The sequence below is a fragment of the Oncorhynchus masou genome, chromosome 15, assembly GCF_036934945.1.
Source record: "Oncorhynchus masou masou isolate Uvic2021 chromosome 15, UVic_Omas_1.1, whole genome shotgun sequence".
NCBI lineage: Eukaryota > Metazoa > Chordata > Actinopteri > Salmoniformes > Salmonidae > Oncorhynchus > Oncorhynchus masou.
Window position 1 is genome coordinate 44,951,622 of NC_088226.1, and position 22,783 is coordinate 44,974,404.

Genomic DNA, 22,783 nt, shown 5'->3' on the forward strand with positions numbered 1-22,783 from the left:
GTCTCTCAATCACACACAGTATGTATGCATTCTCTGTTCTCTGTTTCCCAGGTGATGGAGCGTCTGTGTGTGCGTGTGCAGCAGCAGGTATGTGTGCTGCGTGGAGTAGGGGAGATGGAGGAGATTCAAGCTGCTAAACAAGTGCTGAAGGAGGCCAGGAACTCTCGCGCGGTGAGCGTGTGTGCATACGTGAATCATTTCTCTAATCTCTCGATTGTAGTTGAGTGTTTAAGTGTATGTGGTCTTCCTACTAGGGTATCAGTGAGGATTTCACACACTGGACAACTTGTTACAGCTGTTGATACGTCATTGATAATAATCTGGCAAATTTTGCCATGTCATTACATTACGATATAAAGTGGGGTGATAGCTATATTCAATACAATTCACGAGTTGATTTAAAACCTGTTTATCCGTTAATCATGTTTAGTGTCTTGACGGATTTGCCCACAATCGTGTGACATGAAACATTACTTTTCTGTCCTTGCATTTATGGCAGTGTAAATTGTCGTCATATATTAAGCATTAATCAGTTCAATTAGAAATTTAACTCTATAAGAATACTGCCTCTGGCTTTTTCTTGTATAGAGATCTCAGAAATGCACTGTAACTACCTAACATTTCGCGTCTTCTTATGTTACGGGGTAAAACCAGTTTTCATGGGCACACAAATCTAAAATAATAAACGCGATTGCATAATCAAATGCTTGTAACCAACAGAGTCACCTTACCTTGATACTTAAAATCGATACTGTCATTAAAATGGTTCTTCAATAATTATGCATAATACTTGTTGGATGTGCATTTGGTGTCCAGCTGATTAGATATGCCATGGTATTTTTACACGTCATCATCTGAACCAGGAAGGAATTTTCTGAATGACAGTCAAGTGATAAACAGCTGTTGTGATAGCACATGCAATGCAACAACAGCCCAAGTGCTGGAAAAAAAAGTGTTCATGAGGAATTTCCAGAAAATGTTGGTGTCTCATTCCTTACGCTGGTGTGCCTGGATCCACATTGGATCTAATATCCCTAGCAAATTGATCACCTGTTGTTGTCTGCTTGATTTACAGTAGTGTCTTTTTTTAGATTTAACAGAGAAAGCATCAAGTTAATGTGTTCATGTTTTCATATGTTTTTCTGCCTCGGATTGGACACGGAGTCTACTGTGCGCAATTGGACTATTGCGCAACACCCAACGCTATTCCTATGAATTATTCTGGATATAATGACAACAAATTACATAATATAATGGGCTTATCCACAATATGATCTGGTAATGAAATAACATGACAAATACATTTTGGTTTCCATTGTTACACCTGCAATTTAAAAAAATACAAGTGGCTTGAAGTAGCCTACTTGAAGTTGTACTTCAATTACCGGAATAGGCCATCCCTTGAAAATCAGACATTTTCTAAATTTTGGTGCTTGAAAAGTCATTGTAATTGTTGTAGCCAATTTTGTAAGTTCTCCTGCTCCTTTATAATTATCCGTGATTTTAGTTTTTTATACATTTCTGTGAGAGACGTGACCACTTTCGTTTGTTTCCCGCTGCTTCAATTGAATGGTGTTGCGCTCCTCTGTCGAGTAAAACTATGTGCGGTTATTTTGAGGACGACAAGATCTAATGTTGCCTTGAACTTGGCTTTCCATACAAATCCTTTGATTAAAAAGGAACCTGGTATTTGGTCAAATTCGCATTAGAAAAACAGCGATGCTCAACATTCAAATGGTGAGATTAATGCTACCGCTATTCACAACTTTATTATGTGTGCCCGCGTCGGCTACAGAAAAATCACCATAATCGATTTAGTCAGGCAATGTCCACATTATTCTCACATATTTTGGAATGTATTATAATAATAATTTGAATATCAATGCATTGGCAAGGCCTAAAAAAATGCATTATTCTTAAAGTGTTAATAATGGCCTACCTTTTGACACTTTTTGCATGCTTTTTAGGGGGAGGGGTTGGGGATATATATTAGGCCTTAATTATTTAAATTATATAATTGTATAACATTGAATTTGACTTGCCAATGTCTGTATGAACCCTGCTTAAAATATGTATAGTCCTTTGTCTATGTTGTTGTATTGGTGCAGTTAATGGTTACATTTGCATATATCAACTTTTATACATGTGGAACTGCATTGAAATCATTTTGACATTTTGATCCCAATGGCACACATCAACCCCATTATTTGTGTATTAATTTGACTCTTTCTCTCTTTTTTTCTCTCTCTCTGTTTCAGCTGTACCCCTCCCTCTGTGAGCTCGCTCATGTGCTGTCAGTAGATGGGCCAGTCAGACAGAGACTGGACTCACTGGCAGGAGAACTGGCCAAGGCAGCTGACAAGGAACTACAGGTGCAATCCTCAATACATCCCATATTTATATAAACTTTTGATTTACTTCTTCATATTTTTATGGAATGGTTGAATATTTCATTGATTTATTGATTGTTTAATTGGCTTGTTGATTGACAGGTGATAGTTGACTCCATGGTGTCTCTCTGTCGTGAGCTGTGTCCGCTGTCCTCCTCTGCAGCAGAGAGATTGAGTCCTCCACTCTCGTCTGTCTCTGAGCGTGTGTCCATCCCTCGCTCAGCCATCCGTATGGCCCTGATGGAGCGAGCAGCTCAGGACATCCACCGCGCGCTGGAGTAAGAAAGGGAGGGATGGAGGGAGGGAGGGATGGAAGGAAGGAAGGAAAAAGAGGGGGAGCTGAAGGAGGAAGATAAGCGATGCAGTCTTATTTGTTTAATTTAATCAGTGTGGGTATCTGTGAACTAATTCCATCATACTGTCTTCCCCCTCCTCTCCGCCCTGCCTCCCTCTCCTGCTCCCTCTCCCTCTCTTTGTCTCTCTCCCCCTCTCCCAGAGAGGTGAAGCTCTCAGTGGTTTCCTATCTCACCAACTCCATTGTGGATCAGATCTTGCAGGAGCTCTACGCCACTCAAAAGACCCTGGTATAGACATGCTGCCGTCTGTCTGTGTGTCTGTCTGTCTATAGGCCGGATATCGATTCTGTCACCTTTTGCCTACCATAACCAGTAACACTTTACTTGAAGGGGCACAAATAAAGCATTCATAACACCAGTATCCACTTTAGCAGTATCCTTCACAACAACCTTTATAGCACCTTTATGAAACCAGTCATAACACCTTTATGAGCGTTGCTGTATAACAACCTTCATAATACATGTATTCATGTGTAGCGTCTGCTCCCTGTCCCAGACTCGTCAGGTGTCCCAGGTGAAGCGTTGGGAGGGGACATGTGATGGAGGGACAGGCCGGAGGTCACACAGACACAGAGACTCTCTGGACATCACAGACGAGGAGCTGGGCACCAGCATAGTAAGCATTGTGTGTTGACGTTGTCTGTGTAGGATGTGTGTTGGTGTTTTGACATCTTTCTCTTCCCTCTCTAGGACACAATTGCCATTAAGAAGCACAGCTCTAGAACTAGGCGAATACGACCTGTTTCAACCAGACTGAGTGAGTATATCTCCGTCCCACTATCTCTCTATTTCTCTCTCTTCCTCCCAGCTCTCTCTCTTTTATAGGTCCATTAGTGACTGTGTCCTGCTGTGTCTGTTTTTCTCTCCCTCTTTCCCTCTCCCTCATTCTCCTTCCTTCTCTCTCTCTGAGTGAGCCACTAATGGCTTGTGTGCATGCCAACCTGAACCCATTACTGCCTCAACATATTTGAGTGCAGTTGCCAATTGTTGTAGTTTTTAAACTGTGTTTATTTCAAGCACAGATGACAGCACCAGATGACTGCTAAGGGAACTTATACCCCCTCGCCGCTTCCTTCTCCATTTCTCTCCCTTTTATGCATCTGTTTCGCTCTCATCTCGTCATCTTTCCATCTTTTTTTCGCTCTCTCTTTCAGGCCTGTGTGATGACTCCAGCTCCTCCCCGCCCCCCTCTACGTCCTCTTCTTTCTCAGCCCTCTCTCGCTCCGCATCCTGTGAGGGGCTGTCTGAACTCCCTACCCAGGGTGCACCTCTACATCATGTGACGCGGGTTAGGCCGAGGCCCCCACGGAGACACAGAGCAGGACACGCCCCCTCTGACACAGTAAGAGTAAGCTGACATTAGGATCTCACCCCGTATGGAATATACACTACCGTTCAAAAGTTTGGGGTCACTTAGAAATGTCCTTGGTTTTGAAAGAAAAGCCCTTTTTTTTGGTCCATTAAAATAACATGAAATTGATCATAAATACAGTGTAGACATTGTTAATGTTGTAAATGACTTTTGTAGCTGGAAACGGCAAATATTTTATGGAATATCTACATAGGCGTACAGAGGCCCATTATCAGAAACCATCACTCCTGTGGTCCAATGGCACGTTGTGTTAACTAATCCAAGTTTATAATTTTAAAAGGCTAATTGATCATTAGAAAACCCTTTTGCAATTATGTTAGCACAGCTGAAAACTATTGTTCTGATTGAAGAAGCAATAAAACTGGCCTTCTTTATCAGCATTTGTGGGTTTGATTACAGGCTCAAAATGTCTAGAACTTTCTTCTGAAACTTGTCAGTCTATTCTTGTCTTCATCTGGCAGCTTCATTAAATAGTACCCCCAAAACACCAGTCTCAACGTCAAGATTGAAAAAAATGAAAAAAGCCATATCTCAGAAAAAGTCTTATCTCAGAATGGCCAATAAAAAGAGAAGCTTAAGATGGGCAAAAGAACACAGACACTGGACAGAGGAACTCTGCCTAGAAGGCCAGCATCGCGGACACTCTAATGTGTGCACCGGGGCATCCCACTCCTCTTTCCATTCTAGTTAGAGACAGTTTGCTCTGTTCTGTGAAGGGAGTAGTACACAGCTTTGTAAGAGATCTTCAGTTTCTTGGCAATTTCTCGCATGGAATAGCCTTAATTTATCAGAACAAGAATAGACTGATGACTGAGTTTCAGAAGAAAGTTCTTTGTTTCTGGCCATTTTGAGACTGCAAGCTGATTAAAGAAACAATAAAACGGGCCTTCTTTAGACTAGTTGAGTATTTGAGTATTTACCAGCAGCATACCACACTGTCTACCACTGCTGGCTTGCTTCTGAAGCCAAGCAGGTTTGGTCCTGGTCAGTTCCTGGATGGGAGACCAGATGCTGCTGGAAGTGGTGTTGGAGAGCCAGTAGGAGGCACTCTTTCCACTGGTCTAAAAAAATATCCCAATTCCCCAAGGCAGTGATTGGGGACACTGCCCTGTGTAGGGTGTTGTCTTTCGGATGGGACGTTAAATGGGTGTCCTGACTCTCTGAGGTCATTAAAGATCCCATGTCACCTATTGTAAGAGTAGGGGTGTTAACCCTGGTGTCCTGGCTAAATTCACAATCTGGCCCTCAAACCATCACGGTCACCTAATAATCCCCAGTTGACAATTGGCTTTCATCCCCTTCCTCTCCCCTGTAACTATTCCCCAGGTTGTTACTGCAAATGAGAATGTGTTCTCAGTCAACTTACCTGGTAAAATAATGGATAAATAAATAAAATAAAATCTGGAGCATCAGTATTTGTGGGTTTGATTACAGGCTCAAAATGGCCAGAAAAAATAACTTTCTTCTGAAACTCATCAGTCTATTATTGTTCTGAGAAATGAAGGCTATTCCATGTGAGAAATTGCCAAGAAACTGAAGATCTCTTGAACTGAAGAGCTGTGTACTACTCCCTTCACAGAACAGCGCAAACTGTCTCTAACCAAAATAGAAAGAGGAGTGGGAGGCCCTGGTGCACAACTGAGCAAGAGGAGTACATTAGAGTGTCCGGGATGCTGGCCTTCTAGGGCAGAGTTCCTCTGTCCAGAGTCTGTGTTCTTTTGCCCATATTTAGCTTCTCTTTTTATTGGCCAGTATGAGATTGCTTTTTCTGAGATATGGCTTTTTTCTTTTTCTTCACTGCTGATGTTGAGACTGGTGTTTTGCGGGTACTATTTAATGAAGCTGCCAGTTGAGGACTTGTGAGGCGCCAAACTAGACACTCTAATGTACTTGTCCTTTTTCTCAGTTATGCACTGGGGCCTCCCACTTCTCTTTCTATTCTGGTTAGAGCTAGTTTGCATTGTTCTGTGAAGGGAGTAGGACACAGCGTTGTATGAGATCTTCAGTTTCTTGGTAATTTCTCGCATGGAACAAGAACAAGAACAAGAATAGACTGACAAGTTTCAGAATAAAGTTCTTTGTTTCTGTCCATTTTGAGCCTGTATTCGAACCCTGAAATGCTGATGCTCCAGATACTCAACTAGTCTAAAGAAGGCCAGTTTTATTGCTTCTTTAATCAGAACAACAGTTTTCAGCTGTGCTAACATAATTGCAAAAAGGGTTTTCTAATGATCAATTAGCCTTTTAAAATTATAAACTTGGATTAGCTAACACAATGTGCCATTGGAACACAGGAGTGATGGTTGCTGATAATGGGCCTCTGTACACTGTCATGACGTTGGCCTGGGGGTAGGTTTATGACAATCATAAATAACTCTTCCCCCCTTTTTCCTCTCTCTACCCTACTAATGTGACATTTGAAAATCTCTTGGTTAACATAGAGATTCTGGGAACATCAGAAGGTGGGGGAAATGAACTATATTCTGGTAATCCGACCAATTGAACATATGCGGTGGTACTTAATGAATATGATGTCAGTTCGGTTGTCATCTGAGACATTCTCATCAATGATAGGATTACATAAACTCTACAGTGGAAAGTCTGCACATTGTAGTTATCGGATTCACGTGGAATTGTTGTTCAATTTACATGTTTGAATATAAAATTATTGGTGAAGAGATTAAATGTAATTTTAGCTTCCAAATGAGAGATTTGGGTTTTCATAAGGTTAGGGCTCTGCTCAATCAGTGGCCTGCCCCTGTGAAGAGAGATGGGTTATACAACTTTTCAAACACACCCTTCTCGCTCCACTACATAAAGCCTTGACAAAAATGTAACCTCCTGTTCCGAGGATGTGATGACGACGGACCATACGTTAAAAGGACTAACATGTCAACTACAGAACTAAGCCAACCTCAGCGTGAGCTTTGGTTGCGAATGGTATGAACTTTGAACTCTTATTCACTACAGAAGTGATACCTCCTAGCCGATGAGTTAGCAACAGCAGCTGCAAACGTGGGCTAGGAAAGAACAGACAGAGTATCCCTTCTACCACACAACGATGTTACTACAACGTATACAATTTACCACCAGATATATTCTTCAAAGGACAAAGGACTCGGTTGGGCAACGTGGCCTTCCATCTACGACCAACCTACCGAAGCGCAGCTCAGAGTAAATATTTATTGCATTTTCCTTTTCCAAATGGGCGGTAATTTAGAATGCATAAGATACTGTATTTACGATAGCACGGGTTCTTCCTTTGTTACTCAGTCTTCCCGCTCTTTCACTCAAACCCAGCCCCTTTTCTTTGTGTAACCAGCTGTCATATCTGTTCCGCCCTCTAGGGACGTTTTCCTTTATGACGTAATTTGTAATCAAGGTATGATTCATTCTGTGCATATGTAATTCTGTGTGATTAGTTAGGTATTTAGTAAATAAATAATTCAACCCAATTTTGTATTGCTGATTCAACTTGTTAGCCAGGGTTCGTGAAGATAACCAATAATTTACAACTTTCAGATGAGACTGAAATAAGGTGACGATTAATATTGACTGCTATTGATGTAAAATATTACTAGGTCTTTAAGAGTTTATTCAGAAGATAAAAGCTCTCTAAATATTATTTTGTGGTGCCCCGACTTTGTAGTTAATTACATTTACATGATTAGCCCAATCAGGTAATATTAATCACAGAGAAAGGATTTTATAGAATATCACTTAATGCGACATAGCCAAAGACACGACAACACCTATGTAGATATTGCATAAAAAGTCAGCCGTTTCCAGCTACAATAGTCATTTACAGCATTGACAATGTCTACACTGTATTTCTGATCAATTTGATGTTATTTCAATGGACAAAAAATGTGCTTTTATTTAAAAAAACAAGGACAGTTCTAAGTGACCCCAAACTTTTGAATGGTACTGTATACTACGGAACTGCTGACTGTGTGTGATGCTTAACTATGAATATGGAAATACAGGATCTATATTCACTTACAGTGGGGAGAACAAGTATTTGATACACTGCTGATTTTGCAGGTTTTCCTACTTACAAAGCATGTAGAGGTCTGTAATTTTTATCATAGGTACACTTCAACTGTGAGAGACGGAATCTAAAACAAAAATCCAGAAAATCACATTGTATGATTTTTAAGTAATTAATTAGCATTTTTTTGCATGACATAAGTATTTGATCACCACCTATCAGTAAGAATTCCGTCTCTCACAGACCTGTTAGTTTTTCTTTAAGAAGCCCTACTGTTCTCCACTCATTACCTGTATTAACTGCACCCGTTTGAACTCATAACCTGTATAAAAGACACCTGTCCACACACTCAATCAAACAGACTCCAACCTCTCCACAATGGCCAAGATCAGAGAGCTGTGTAAGGACATCAGGGATAAAATTGTAGACCTGCACTATGCGGTGATGGGCTACAGGACAATAGGCAAGCAGCTTGGTGAGAAGGCAACAACTGTTGGAGCAATTATTAGAAAATGGAAGAAGTTCTCCCTAGTTCAACTCCACTCGCCGTGGTTGGAGGAAGAAGAAGGATGAGTACAACCCCAAGAACACCATCCCAACCGTGAAGCATGGAGGTGGAAACATCATTCTTTGGGGATGCTTTTCTGCAAAGGGGACAGGACGACTGCACCGTATTGAGGGGAGGATGGATGGGGCCATGTATCGCAAGATCTTGGCCAACAACCTCCTTCCCTCAGTAAGAGCATTGAAGATGGGTCGTGGCTGGGTCTTCCAGCATGACAACAACCCGAAACACACAGCCAGGGCAACTAAGGAGTGGCTCCGTAAGAAGCATCTCAAGGTCCTGGAGTGGCCTAGCCAGTCTCCAGACCTGAACCCAATAGAAAATCTTTGGAGGGAGCTGAAAGTCCATATTGCCCAGCAACAGCCCCGAAACCTGAAGGATCTGGAGAAGGTCTGTATGGAGGAGTGGGCCAAAATCCCTGCTGCAGTGTGTGCAAACCTGGTCAAGAACTACAGGAAACGTATGATATCTGAAATTGCAAACAAAGATTTCTGTACCAAATATTACGTTCTGCTTTTCTGATGTATCAAATACTTATGTCATGCAATAAAATGCAAATTAATTACTGAAAAATCCTACAATGTGATTTTCTGGATTTTTGTTTTCGATTCCGTCTCTCACAGTTGAAGTGTATCTATGATAAAAATGACAGGCCTCTACATGCTTTGTAAGTAGGAAAACCTGTAGAATCGGCAGTGTATCAAATACTTGTTCTCCCCACTGTATATATTCACTCATGAATATTGTATACACCGAGAGGCCCCTGCTGTAGTAGATTTCTCATCTGAGTACAGAAGCATAAAGAAGTAGATAAATTAGCTAATAAATTATACATTTAAGGAGACACTGATATGGCAACACATAGTCAATGTAAGTGAACTTAACTCATGGAGTTACATCGAGATACTTGCATATTAATAAAACAGAATACAGATGTTATTTGCATAGCTAATGACCACTACAAAGATAATATTCCCTTTTGATACAAGCAAAATGTATAACTAATGGCTATATTAATTGCTTGTTAAATAGACCTGATGTTAATATTGATACATCTGGTTTATTTAACAAGCATTTAGTATAGCCATTATTTATACATTTTGCATGTGTGCCCAAGCACATTTTCTATTCCAAATGAACCATTATTCATGTGATTAAAGTAATGATAATACAACTTTGACTTAATTTATGGTTCATGCATAATTCTCACCCCATATTCCCAAATGTTAGGGCCTCCCGGCAGTGGCAGCGTGCTGCTCTGTTTTTCAGAATGAATTGGATTGGGTCCAGGGTAATCTATACTAAGTGAATTACTCCAATTGGGTTAAGTCATCTCTCTGAAGCTAGTATAAACCATTTGTATTATTACCAACAGAACATTAAAAAATACATTGTAAGCCCCTCCAATAAGCACTTACAAACAGTGTGGGACATCAGTCTTTATTTCTGGAATATAAATGGAGGCTTAAGAATAGTATCGTAATTCTGAAATATCTCTCCTCGTCCCCAGCATTGCACTGAAAATGGATCTGTCACTCCTCTTGATGATGGACTCCCAGATTTCTACTCCAAGAGAGTTCTCCCTGATAGGTAGATCTCTCTCTCTCTCTCTCTCTCTCTCTCTCTCTCTCTCTCTCTCTCTCTCTCTCTCTCTCTCAAAAACAAATAGGAGTGAATGGCACACTATTTGCATGAATCACCTCCAAAGTAAGTACAACTCAAGTCATTTAGCATAGGCCTACTTTCCATTAGTCCATAGACTACTTTCAGGATAAGGATTTTAGGTGCGCTCTGCCTTTACTAATAGCTTTAGAGAGTACCCACTCCTCTTGTCACATGCCGGCAGAGTAATGCTGGTCCATGCTAGAGTATATCCACACAGCAGATCATCTGGTTAAGTAGATGCTTTTAGTATTATTACATTTACTGTTAAGCATATTTCTAAATGAATGTACTCTGGATAAAGTGTTGTGTGCCATGAATTGTATATTTGCAACGTCTCTCACTGCCAGGAAGTGTTTCAGTGAGGCAGCTGCCCAGAGCAACATACAGGGACTGATGACAGGGTGAATAATTGAAAGTACAGGTGCTGACTAGGGACAAACTGAACAGGCTTATGATATAGACATATGCTGAGTGTACAAAACATTAGGAACACCTGCTCTTTCCATGACAGACTGACCAGGTGAATCCAGATGAAAGCTATGATCCCTTATTGATGTTACTTGTTAAATCCACTTCAATCAGTGTAGATGAAAGGCGAGGAGGATTTTTACGCCTTGAGACAATTGAGACATGGATTGTGTATCTGTGCCATTCAGAGGGTGAATGGGTAAGACAAAATATTGTGCCGTGCCCTGATATTATTACTGTTGATGATATCTGGAAATGTGCATGTACACCCTGGCCCATCTACTGTTGCAAGCCCCAATTCTGACTTGTGCTCTGATATCTGCTTCACTGATTTCTGCTCTCGTAAAATCCTGGGTTTTCTGCACATTAATACTAGAAGCTTATTACCTAAAATGGATCAGTTGAAAGTGTGGGTTCACAGCTCCAATCCAGAAGTTTTGGTCATTATTGGGGCGGCAGGATAGCCTAGTGGTTAGAGCGTTGGACTAGTAACCGAAAGGTTGCAAGTTCAAATCCCGAGCTGACAAGGTACAAATCTGTCATTCTGCCCCTGAACAGGCAGTTAACCCACTGTTCCTTGGCCATCATTGAACATAAGAATTTGTTCTTAACTGACTTGCCTAGTTAAATAAAGGTAAAATAAAAATGACTGAGATGTGGTTAAGAAAGAGTGTTTTCTGGTTATAACCAGATCTTCCAAAGGTGGAGGAGTGGCTATCTTTACCAAGGATCAGTTGCTCTCGTTTAGGCAAATGAGAAATAAGTGCACTCAGGCTATCCGGAAGGCCAAAGTTAATTACTTTAAGGAGCAGTGATTTCTCTGTGGGTCTAACCCCAAGAAGTTCTGGAAAATGGTTCAAGACCTGGAGAATTAATCCTCCTCCTCACAGCTGTCCATGTCCCTTAATGTTGATCAGTGCTCAGTTGTCTCCACCAAGTTTGTCCTCAAACAATTTGATTTGCTCTTTTAAGCATTACACTTTCAAATCGTTTTTTGTTGTCTGTTTCTGGGTGTCATCATTCACCATCAGCACCGGCCTGTACCCTAAATGACCTTAGTTCTCTCCTGGCCCCATACACTAAGTCTGAATTTGTCCTGCTAAGTGACCTAAACTGGGACATGCTTAAGCCACCTGACCAAGTCCTAAAGCAATGGGACTCCCTAAATCTTTCTCAGATTATTACCAATCCCACAAGGTATGACTCCAAACACCCAAATGCTACTCTCCTTGATGTTATCCTCACAAATAATCCTGATAGGCATCAGTCTGGTGTTTTCTGTAATGACCTTAGTGATCACTGTTTTACAGCCTGCGTTCGTAATGGCTGCTCAGTTAAACTGCCTGTCCTGATTTTTCATAAACGCTTGCTAAAAAAACTTTATTGAGCAAGCCTTCCTTCATGAACTGGCCTCTGTAAATTGATATAGAATCAGCGTGATCCCCTCTGTCAAAGACGCTTGGACCTACTTTTTTTATATTTCCAGTGGTATTGTTAACAAACACGCCTTCATAAAGAAAATTAGAATTTTAAAGAGGTTCAGCCCCTGGTTCGACCATGATCTGGCAGAGTTACTCCACCTAAAGAATTCCATTTGTGAAAGGCACTCGCATATTCAGGCTGACTGGCTCTCGTTTAGGCAAATGAGAAATAAGTGCACTCAGGCTATCCGGAAGGCCAAAGTTAATTACTTTAAGGAGCAGTGATCTCTCTGTGGGTCTAACCCCAAGAATCTCTGGAAAATGGTTCAAGACCTGGAGAATTAATCCTCCTCCTCACAGCTTTCCATGTCCCTTAATGTTGATGATGTAGTTGTCACTGACAAGGAGCACATTGCTGAGCTCTTTAATCACCACTTCATTAAGTCAGGATTCCTATTTGACTCGGCCATGCCTCCTTGCCCGTCCAACATTTCCTCATCTCCCATGACTTCTAATGCAACTAGCCCCGATGCTCCTCCCTCTTTCAGTCACTGAGTCCGAGGTGCTAAAGGAGCTCCATAAACTTGACCCCAAAAAAACATCTGGGTCAGATGGTTTAGACCCTCTCTTCTTTAAGGTTGCTGCCCCTATCATCGCCAAGCCTATCTCTGACCTTTTCGACTTGTCTCTCCTCTCTGGGGAGGTTCCTATTGCTTGGAAGGCAGCCACGTTGCGTCCTTTATTTAAAGGGGGAGATCAAGCTGATCTTAACTGTTATAGGCCAATTTCTGTTTTGCCCTGTTTATCAAAAGTGTTGGAAAAAATTGGCAATAATCAACTGACTGGCTTTCTTGATGTCTGTAGTATTCTCTCTGGTATGCATTCTGGTTTCCGCTCAGTTTATGGATGTGTCACTGCAACCTTAAAGGTCCTAAATGATGTTACCATTGCCCTTGATTCTAAGCAATATTGTGCTGCTATTTTAATTGATTTGGCCAAAGCTTTTGATATGGTAGATCATTACATTCTTGTCGGCCAGCTAAGGAGTATTGGTGTCTCTGAGGGGTCTTTGGCCTGATTTGCTAACGACCTCTCTCAAAGAGTGCAGTGTATAAAGTCAGAAAATCTGCTGTCTCAGCCACTGCCTGTCACCAAGGGAGTACCCCAAGGCTCGATCCTAGTCCCCACACTCTTCTCAATATACATCAACAACATAGCTCAGGCAGTAGGAAGCTCTCTCATCCATTTATAAGCAGATGATACAGTATTATACTCAGCTGGCGTTTTGTGTTAAACGCTCTACAACAAAGCTTTCTTAGTGTCCAACAAGCTTTCTCTGCCCTTAACCATGTTCTGAACACCCCCAAAACAAAAGGTATCTGGTTTGGTAAGAAGAATGCCCGTCTCCCCACCGATGTGATTACTACCTCTGAGGGTTTAGAGCTTGAGGTAGTCACCTCATACGAGTACTTGGGAGTATGGCTACATGGTACACTGTCCTTCTCTCAGCACATATCAAAGCTGCAGGCTAAGGTTAAATCTAGACTTGGTTTCCTCTATCATAATCGCTCCTATTTATTATGGAGACGTAATTTATAGATCGGCAGGTAAGGGTGCTCGAGTGGCTAGATGTTCTTTACCATTTGGCCATCACATTTTCCACCAATGTTCCTTATACGACACATCACTGCACTCTTTATTCCTCTGTAAACTGGTCATCTCTGTATACCTGTCGCAAGACCCACTGGTTGATGCTTATTTATAAAACCCTCTTAGGCCTCACTCCACCCTATCTGAGATATCTACTGCAGCCCGCATCCTCCACATACAACACCCATTCTGCCAGTCACATCCTGTTAAAGGTCCCCAAAGCACACACATCCCTGGGTCGCTCGTCTTTTCAGTTCGCTGCAGCTGGAATGTGCTGCAAAAAACACACAAACTGGACAATTTTTTCTCCATCGCTTCATTCAAAGACTCAATCATAGACACTCTTACTGACAGTTTTGGTTGCTGCGCATAATGTATTGTTGTCTCTACCTTCTTGCCCTTTGTGCTGTTGTTTTTGCCTTATAATGTTTGTACCATGTTTTGTGCTGCTACCATGTTGTGCTGCAGCCATGTTGTGTTGCTACCATGTTGTTGTCATGTTGTGTTGCTACTATGCTGTGATGTCATGTGTTGCTGCCATGCTATGTTGTTGTCTTAGGTATCTCTTTATGTAGTGTTGTGGTATCTCTCTTGTCGTGATGTGTGTTTTGTCCTGTTTTTATAAAAAATATACAGTATATTTTTAATCCCAGACCCCGTCCCAGGTCTTTTGGTAGGCCGTCATTGAAAATAAGAACTTTGTTCTTAACTGACTTGCCTAGTTAAATAAAGGTTCAATTTAAAATTAAAATAAATAGAAGTGCATTTGAACGGCGTATGGTAGTAGGTGTCAGGTACACTGGGTTGAGAGGGTTTTTCACACTCGCTTCCCGTGTGTATCAAGAATGGTCCACCACCCAAAGGACATCGAGCCAACTTGACACAACTGTGGGAAGTATTGGAGTCCACATGGGCCAGAATCTCCGTGGAACGCTTTCGAGTCCATGCCCTGATGAATTGAGGCTCTTCTTTTGGGGGGTACATCTCACTATTATGAAGGTGTTCCTAATGTTTTGTACATATTTTATCCAGTATAGCTATGGTCAGTTTGTCTCTCTTTATATCTGCCTTTTGACTTCACCCTTTATCTTCTTCCTGTTTTGTTCCGCTCATCTCTCTCTACCCTTTCCATCTCATTTCCCCTATGTCAGTCAGTTGTCCTCTCTCCATAAAGCCCACTCTCTCAGGCGAAAGAAAAGACGCAATATGCTGGCCATCTTTGGTTTCCGTAGGAACCGCAACTCAACTCTCTCCAATCAGGGGCCAGAGTCTGGCGGAGATGGGTGTGGGGAGGAGTGTCACACTGTTGCCACGGCACCCACAGGGTTGGTGAATCCTCAGTATCCCACACACACACACACACGCACCCAGGTAGTATGATATATAAAGCTGTGCAATCTACACAGCATGATTTATACCAGAGTCGCATGTAGATCCTCACTTTCACTTAATACACATGTTTACCCCTTACCTCTTTATGAATATGTATCACTCTCATTCAATCTCTCTTTCTCCCTCTACCTTTCATTCTCTCTCTGTCCCTCTGTTAGTATGATGAGCATTAAGTGCATGCTCTGGGTACCCTGTGTGCTCTTAGTCTAAATCAGTGCTGGGAAGCAGTTCTGTATTGACATGAGGAATGGTCATGCTGCCGGAGAGCACTGCAGATGTAGATGACACCAGTGTGTGTAAAACAGATGTCGATGACAGTAGTGTGTGTAAAACAGATGTAGACGACACTAGTGTGTGTAAAACAGATGTAGACGACACTAGTGTGTGTAAAACAGATGTAGATGACACCAGTGTGTGTAAAACAGATGTAGATGACACCAGTGTGTGTAAAACAGATGTAGACGACACCAGTGTGTGTAAAACAGATGTAGACGACACTAGTGTGTGTAAAACAGATGTAGATGACACCAGTGTGTGTAAAACAGATGTAGATGACACCAGTGTGTGTAAAACAGATGTAGATGACACCAGTGTGTGTAAAACAGATGTAGACGACACTAGTGTGTGTAAAACAGATGTAGATGACACCAGTGTGTGTAAAACAGATGTAGATGACACCAGTGTGTGTAAAACAGATGTAGATGACACTAGTGTGTGTAAAACAGATGTAGACGACACTAGTGTGTGTAAAACAGATGTAGATGACACCAGTGTGTGTAAAACAGATGTAGATGACACTAGTGTGTGTAAAACAGATGTAGATGACACCAGTGTGTGTAAAACAGATGTAGATGACACCAGTGTGTGTAAAAAAGATGTAGACGACACTGGTGTGTGTAAAACAGATGTAGATGACACTAGTGTGTGTAAAACAGATGTAGATGACACCAGTGTGTGTAAAACAGATATAGATGACACCAGTGTGTGTAAAACAGATGTAGATGACACCAGTGTGTATAAAACAGATGTAGATGACAGCTGTTGCCCTTCTCCCACTCAGATTATGAGATGCAACAGAATGATTGCATTGATAATGCAGTCTAATGAATAAAGATGTTAAAAATTATGCAAGTCTAATATATTCTATCCCAATATTAAAACATTATTATAGCTTAGCCTGCTGGGTTAGAAAGCCTAAACAGGCCCCATTTGTTATCCACACCAAATCAAATACAATCCAGGGGCCACTGAGCAAATTATTGGTTGACTCTCATTGTTTCTCTGACTGTCCTCTTTGCTCTTCTCTCTCTCAGGACAGCCACAGAGAATGTCTACACACTGCTGCAGCCCCCTCGTTCTGCTGCCAGGGCCTGCTCTCCTGGTGAGGGGGCTGATGGGAAGGTGGAGGACCAGAAGGGGGAGGAGCCAGTAGGCCTGAGCCTGCAGCCAGTGCAGAGCATACCACCACAGCCTGGCATGCCGGGCAGCAGACACCCCTTCTACTCACCCAGCCAGGTCCAGTCTATGCTGTATCACTTGTGGTAGAAAACATTCATACCGGTTGATGAGTTCATGGTTATAATATCTCTTCTCATCTTTTCCTCTGTGTTATTTACAGCCATCAAAGCTAGAGACAGCGCACGAGCAACCTGCAGATACTGACAGACATTGGTCAGAGGACAGACAGGTGGACAGACAGTGGACAGAGGGGCTTCACACAGACAGAGAGAGGACATTAATAAGACCGGCTGACAGACACTCTGACCGGCACTGGACCGAGGACAAACTGTCAGACAAAACATGGACAGAGGGAAGAACAGCAGAGAGACAGATAGACAGATATTGGACAGAGAGCAGGCATGCAGATAGACTCATGGAGAGACAGTGGACAGTTGACAGACACACACAGAGACAGATCGACAGACAGTTTGATCGAGATAGACAGTGGACGGTGAGCAGACAGCAGACAGACAGAAAGTGGGCAGAGGGACGACTGACAGACATACAGATAGACAGACAGTGGATAGAGAGTAAGCAGTCAGGCAGACAGTCTGACAGACAAGCCCAGGGACAACATCTGGCTCAGAGGCCTCTGCCCCCTTACCCATCAGACAGGACTCCATCACCTAAAAGTGAGACTGACTCCCAGAAAAACATGGAGGCAACCGTGGACAGACAGAAGTACTCTGACACACAGACGGACAGACATCTGCACTCAGACACTGCTGTAGGACAGGTGGAAGGGTGGAGGGGTGGAGGAGGAGTTCCCCCTGGACGGGTTTCTATGAATGCATCTAAACCAGACCCTCCTCCCCAAAGCAGCAAACCCATCCAGTCCAAACTGAGACAGAGACATCTACAGGAGAGCTCTGGTACTGCACCTGTCTCTTACACATTGTTGTGTTGATTTAAAGGTGCAATATGCAGAAATCGCTCCGCCATTTCCTGGTTGCTAAAATTGGAATAGTTCGCATAATTTCAGTTTATGTGACAAAACAAACAAAGTATACGGTTTGGTAAGATGATTCAGTGTAGAGAATTATTGTACCATCTAAACCGCTATAAAATATATTTTACATTTATATTTTCAGCTGTTTGAAGCTGGTGTAAAAAACCGAAAGTAAAAGACACAAAAATGCAACTTAAGAAGATGAAGCATAGAAATAATGCACATAAAACCTATCTACCGCTTCTTAGACTTGCTTTCAGTGAAAATGACAGATCTATAACTCACATTTCTATGTGAATTTAGTCCGGTCACCCAGAAAGTTACATATTGCAGCTTTAATGATATTATTACTCCATCTTTATCTTCAGGTGCAGAGGAGGAAGCAGACGGAGATAGGGATGGTGGAAGAATGGAAAGGAAAGAGAGAGATCGAGGCAGAGATGCAGAGGGAGTGCCACCTCCCATTCCTGAAAAGGTCTGTCTTTTCATATACTTCTGGTTGTCATATTTATGTGAATATAATAGTATACTGCCCAGTTCACCAAAATGGTTTGCTCCTACAGACAGTGAGTCACGTGACTGTGGCTTGCTATATAAAGCAGGCAGACAGGCGTCGAGGACTTCAGTTACTGTTCGATTGAACATTAGAATGGGCAAAATGAGTTACCTAAGCAACATTGTGTGTGGTATGGTCGTCAGTGCCAGGCGCGCCGGTTCCGGTAACTCAGAACCATACGGCCGCACGACAGTGTTTTGGGATTTACTGAGAATGGTGCGACAAACAAAAAAACATCCAGTCAGCGGCAGTCCAGTGGGCGAAAACAGCTTGTTGGTGAGAGGTCGAAAAAGAATGGCAAGAATCGTGCAAGCTAACAGGCAAAAAACGGCACAGTACAACGGTGGTTCGCAGAATGGTATCTTGGAACGCAGAACTCACCGGTCCTTGTCACGGATGGGCTGTTGCAGCAGACGACCACACCGTGTTCCACTCTTATCAGCTAAAAATAAGAATGAGCGGCTCCAGTGGACACGCGGACACCAACACTGGACAATTGAGGAATGGAAATACATTGACTGCTCCATCAAATCCCGGTTCCTGTTGCGCCATGCTAAGGGAAGCGTCAGGTTTTGGAGTAAGTAGCATGAGTCCATGGCCCCGTCCTGTCTGGTGTCAACGATACAGGCTGGTGCTGGTGGTGTAATGGTTTGGGGAATGTTTTCCTGGCACACGTTAGGTCCTTTGATACCAATTGAGAAACATTTCCATGCGCCAAAGAATTCAGGCTATTCTGGAGGCAACGGGGGGTCCGACCTGAGACTAGATGGGTGTACTTAATAAACTGTCCACTGAGTGTATGTGTGGTTATGTTTAGATATTAATTGATAATTTTATTGATTTTGTGCCCCATTTATTTTCAGCCAAAGACATCCTATGTGTCTTCTCCAATTGAGTATGCCAATGAAAGGCCGATCCCACATCTTGCACCATCTGCATTCAACAAGCCAGTGCTGGGATTGGCTGACAGGGCTTTCAGTCAAGGTATTAACAAATTAAATCAATATCATTTTGTCGTTACAGTGTATGACAGTGTATGATTGACGGTGGTATATGGTGTGCAGGTGAGGAAGCAGTGAGACCTCAAGCCCCAGTGAAACCCCAGAGGAACAGGAAGGCTATGTCTTGTGACACAGGTACGTCTGTCTGTCTGTCTGTCTGTCTGTCTGTCTGTCTGTCTGTCTGTCTGTCTGTCTGTCTGTCTGTCTGTCTGTCTGTCTGTCTGTCTGTCTGTCTGTCTGTCTGTCTTTCCAATAGTTAGTCAGTATGCTTGTATTGATCCATGGGTGTGTGCTTGTGTGTGTTAATATGTGCCTCATGATCACACACTGTCTGACTGTTACCTTGTACAGTATTTCCTGTGTTCATTTACCCCAGGCACTGACAGGGATGCCCTAATAATCTCGAGAAGCCCCCAAATCGCAAACCTGTGAAAAAACCTAGACTACTCCAGAACAGAAACAAATCCTTGGACTATCCTGGTCTCTCTGCCTCTGTCGCTCGCTCTCTCTTTCTCTCTCTCTTTCTGCCTCTGTCTCTGTGAGAATGGGAGCATGTGTTTCCTCTCATACTTAATGCATAAAAACAGATATGGTTCTTTGGATACAGCTATATTTGTGTGTTTTTCATTTTACCATCATTGTGGGGACCAGAACTGTTCACAAGAATATAAATATCTGGGGACAAATGTGCGTGTGTGTGTGTGCGTGTGTGTGTGTGTGTGTGTGTGTGTGTGTGTGTGTGTGTGTGTGTGTGTGTGTGTGTGTGTGTGTGTGTGTGTGTGTGTGTGTGTGTGTCTCAGACTAAACAAAGCAACGTTTTCAATCACCCCTTATGTCGGAATAGAACTCAAACATGACTTCACTGTTGTTAATTATCTGATCAAATTGTGTCTAATGAGATGAATCTGTAATCAGGAATGTCTCTCGTTCTGTGCTCTCCCAGACAGCGTCAACTCAGCGTCTGTTAACAGAGAGCTGTTGTAATGTCGATGGAATTAAGCTGCTTCAGACCAACCAACCAGAGGGTTGTCATGACAACTGGGCAGCATTTTGTCCGATGTGGAAGAGGAGAAATATGCGAGGGAGAAACTAGACTCTAGAGAGAGAGGGAACACACGAATACAGAGAGAGAAAGGGAGAGAGGGGGAGGGGAAGATAAATGTCTTAGAGTGCAAAATGATACGGACATCGCTAAGCATAACTTACCTACTGCGGTATTATTGGAACACACACATGCTATTCCTAGTCGGTCTCTGTCTGTCCCTTGCCCTCACTGTCTGCTTTCCTGTCATCTCAATGGAAACCTGCTGAACTGTTTTGCAGCTATTCGAATGGTGTTTGCTACTTTTGAAAAACTACTGAATTGTTGTCTGCACTTACAAAATGGCTAAAACACTGTCATGCTATAATGCTAAGGGGCCAAACATTGGAGCATTTTGTTATTATTATTGAGAGTTACACTTTATTTTGTATTATTATTGTTTATGTAAACTAAGCTATGTGGCTAAGCTTGACTAAAGAAAGGAATGTGTCTATTAGAATGTTATTTCTAAATCTGCAATGCAATTTGACTGCTGTGAACGTTGATTGCCATAGTTGAAACTTGAGAATGAGTTGTTGCATATTATTAAATGAAATATTTATATCTAGTTCTGCTTTCATGGACTGAAAGGTAATATATTTTATAGAAAAATTCAATCAAAAATATTGTATGAGTATACCCTATGAATGAATAAAAATGCTGTACTGGAATACACACTGAGAATGTCATCCTTTTTGTGGTTTGGTTCATAATAGGATAATAAAGGGAGGTAAACGATTTTACTTTCCAAACTGCGTTCACTATGCTGTTTAACGACAGAATTACCACTCTGGGTTATAATACTTTAACCAGCAGGGTGGCAGCTACATTAGGCCTCCTGTAATTATCCCTAACAGCAGGTGGCGACCAACCCCAACAAATGAAAGGCGGACCTCTCAGCAACAGAAAGACTCATAATCTAGAACACCAAACACGTGAGCTGCTGAGAAGCAGTCTTGCTGGTTGTCATTAGCAACCATGTCATGGCCCTATTTCTGAAGATGGTGGAATGAGTCAAATATGAGCTTTGGCTGGCTGGTGTGCTAAGTACTAATGAGCTATTCATATGGAAATGTAATGAAAAGCTGCTTCTTCAAACTCTGTAATTAAAACTTGAAAATGCGCTTCTACCACTGTGCCTACAGATGTTGAATCCTAAATTGATCACTCTTGTTGCTGAGAATGTTCCTCCACTGCAGGACATGCAGATGAGCTTCGTTATTTATAGAAATTCCTACTTAAAACCCACACTAATCAATGGTGATATTAATAGTTTTGCACTTTCATGTAGCCTACTTTTGGCCAGCTAGTAGCCTAACCACCGATACTAAAACATTCAAATTCTGTTGCTGCAGGATTATTTTTCCTTGGTCAGATTAAGATCCCACACCTGTAACTTCTCATATCGTTGAATCTGTGTCTGATGATTCAATGCATTATTTTGTCGATAACTGTTTTAAGCCGTAGATATTTATGTGTGATTGTAGTTGTTTGAAATGCATTTCCACACTCCTGTGGACTGTCTTCATGAGGTGGATGGTGGAGTGGGTGGGAGGAGGCCCGACAGACAAAAGACACAGGATCTTATATTGATCTATTTTATCATTGGCTTTCATGCACCTGGCAGTTAATCATCGGGATTAGAAAGAAAAACACTTACTTTAATATCCTCTCTTGGATATGTTGACTTAATTTGACTGTCTGGGCTTATTGTCCTACCGTCTATCAATATGAAAGGGCGTTTTGTATTACGCTACATTTACCCCCCAAAAATATATATATATTTTTTAAATAAAATGTTTTAAAAATACTGTATTTGAATATCAAATCATTTCCGGGTAACAATTAAGTACCTTACTGTAAAAGTTTTCCATGAAAGTGGTCAAAAAGAAACAAAAAAATTTTTTGGGGGGGGGGCAGAAAAATATTTCTCAAGCTAAAATGTCAGGACTGTCTGGGAGTGGTCTGAGTGGGGAAGGGAAGGTGGTGCATTAGCCACAGTGTGGATCAATCCACCAGGGCAGAAGGGCATAATGGGAGGAAAATGTAGCCTAACCTGAAAACTAGCTGTTATTGGTAGAGATGTTTGGAACTGGTCTATTAACTTATATGCAACTCCTCCCAAAACCTACTGATTAAAATGTCCCGTGTTGATTGTATTTTCAACCGGAAACTATTAGGAAATAACAGCTGAAATGATCAGGCCTCTCCAGAAGGTTTGTATGAAACATAGTAAAAGTAGAATAGAATAGGAAAAACAATTAGTGGTGTTTTAAGGACAATATAGGAAATACAATAGGTGTGAAAATGTTTAGCAATTCAATTTCAGCCTGAAAGCATTTTTTATTCAAAATTAAATAAATGTTATTTGGTTGGCTTGACACTTTATATACACTGACCAAAAAATGTACATGCAACAATTTCAA

At 41.8% G+C, this 22,783-nt stretch overlaps 1 protein-coding gene across 1 annotated transcript in view; it reads left to right on the forward strand.

Moving 5' to 3' along the window:
* Positions 1-21,032, forward strand: part of LOC135556293 (capping protein, Arp2/3 and myosin-I linker protein 3-like) — a 57,338-nt gene extending 36,306 nt beyond the window's left edge. The window contains 16 exon segments of the mRNA XM_064989372.1: positions 52-171; positions 2,259-2,372; positions 2,493-2,668; positions 2,887-2,974; positions 3,243-3,362; positions 3,437-3,503; positions 3,901-4,088; positions 10,185-10,264; positions 15,030-15,203; positions 16,584-16,785; positions 16,889-17,642; positions 18,088-18,194; positions 19,139-19,259; positions 19,340-19,415; positions 19,653-19,756; positions 20,004-21,032. Of these exon segments, the coding sequence (XP_064845444.1) occupies positions 52-171; positions 2,259-2,372; positions 2,493-2,668; positions 2,887-2,974; positions 3,243-3,362; positions 3,437-3,503; positions 3,901-4,088; positions 10,185-10,264; positions 15,030-15,203; positions 16,584-16,785; positions 16,889-17,642; positions 18,088-18,194; positions 19,139-19,259; positions 19,340-19,415; positions 19,653-19,756; positions 20,004-20,179 (2,667 nt within the window). The 3' untranslated portion in view covers positions 20,180-21,032.
* Positions 21,033-22,783: the final 1,751 nt, after the last annotated feature.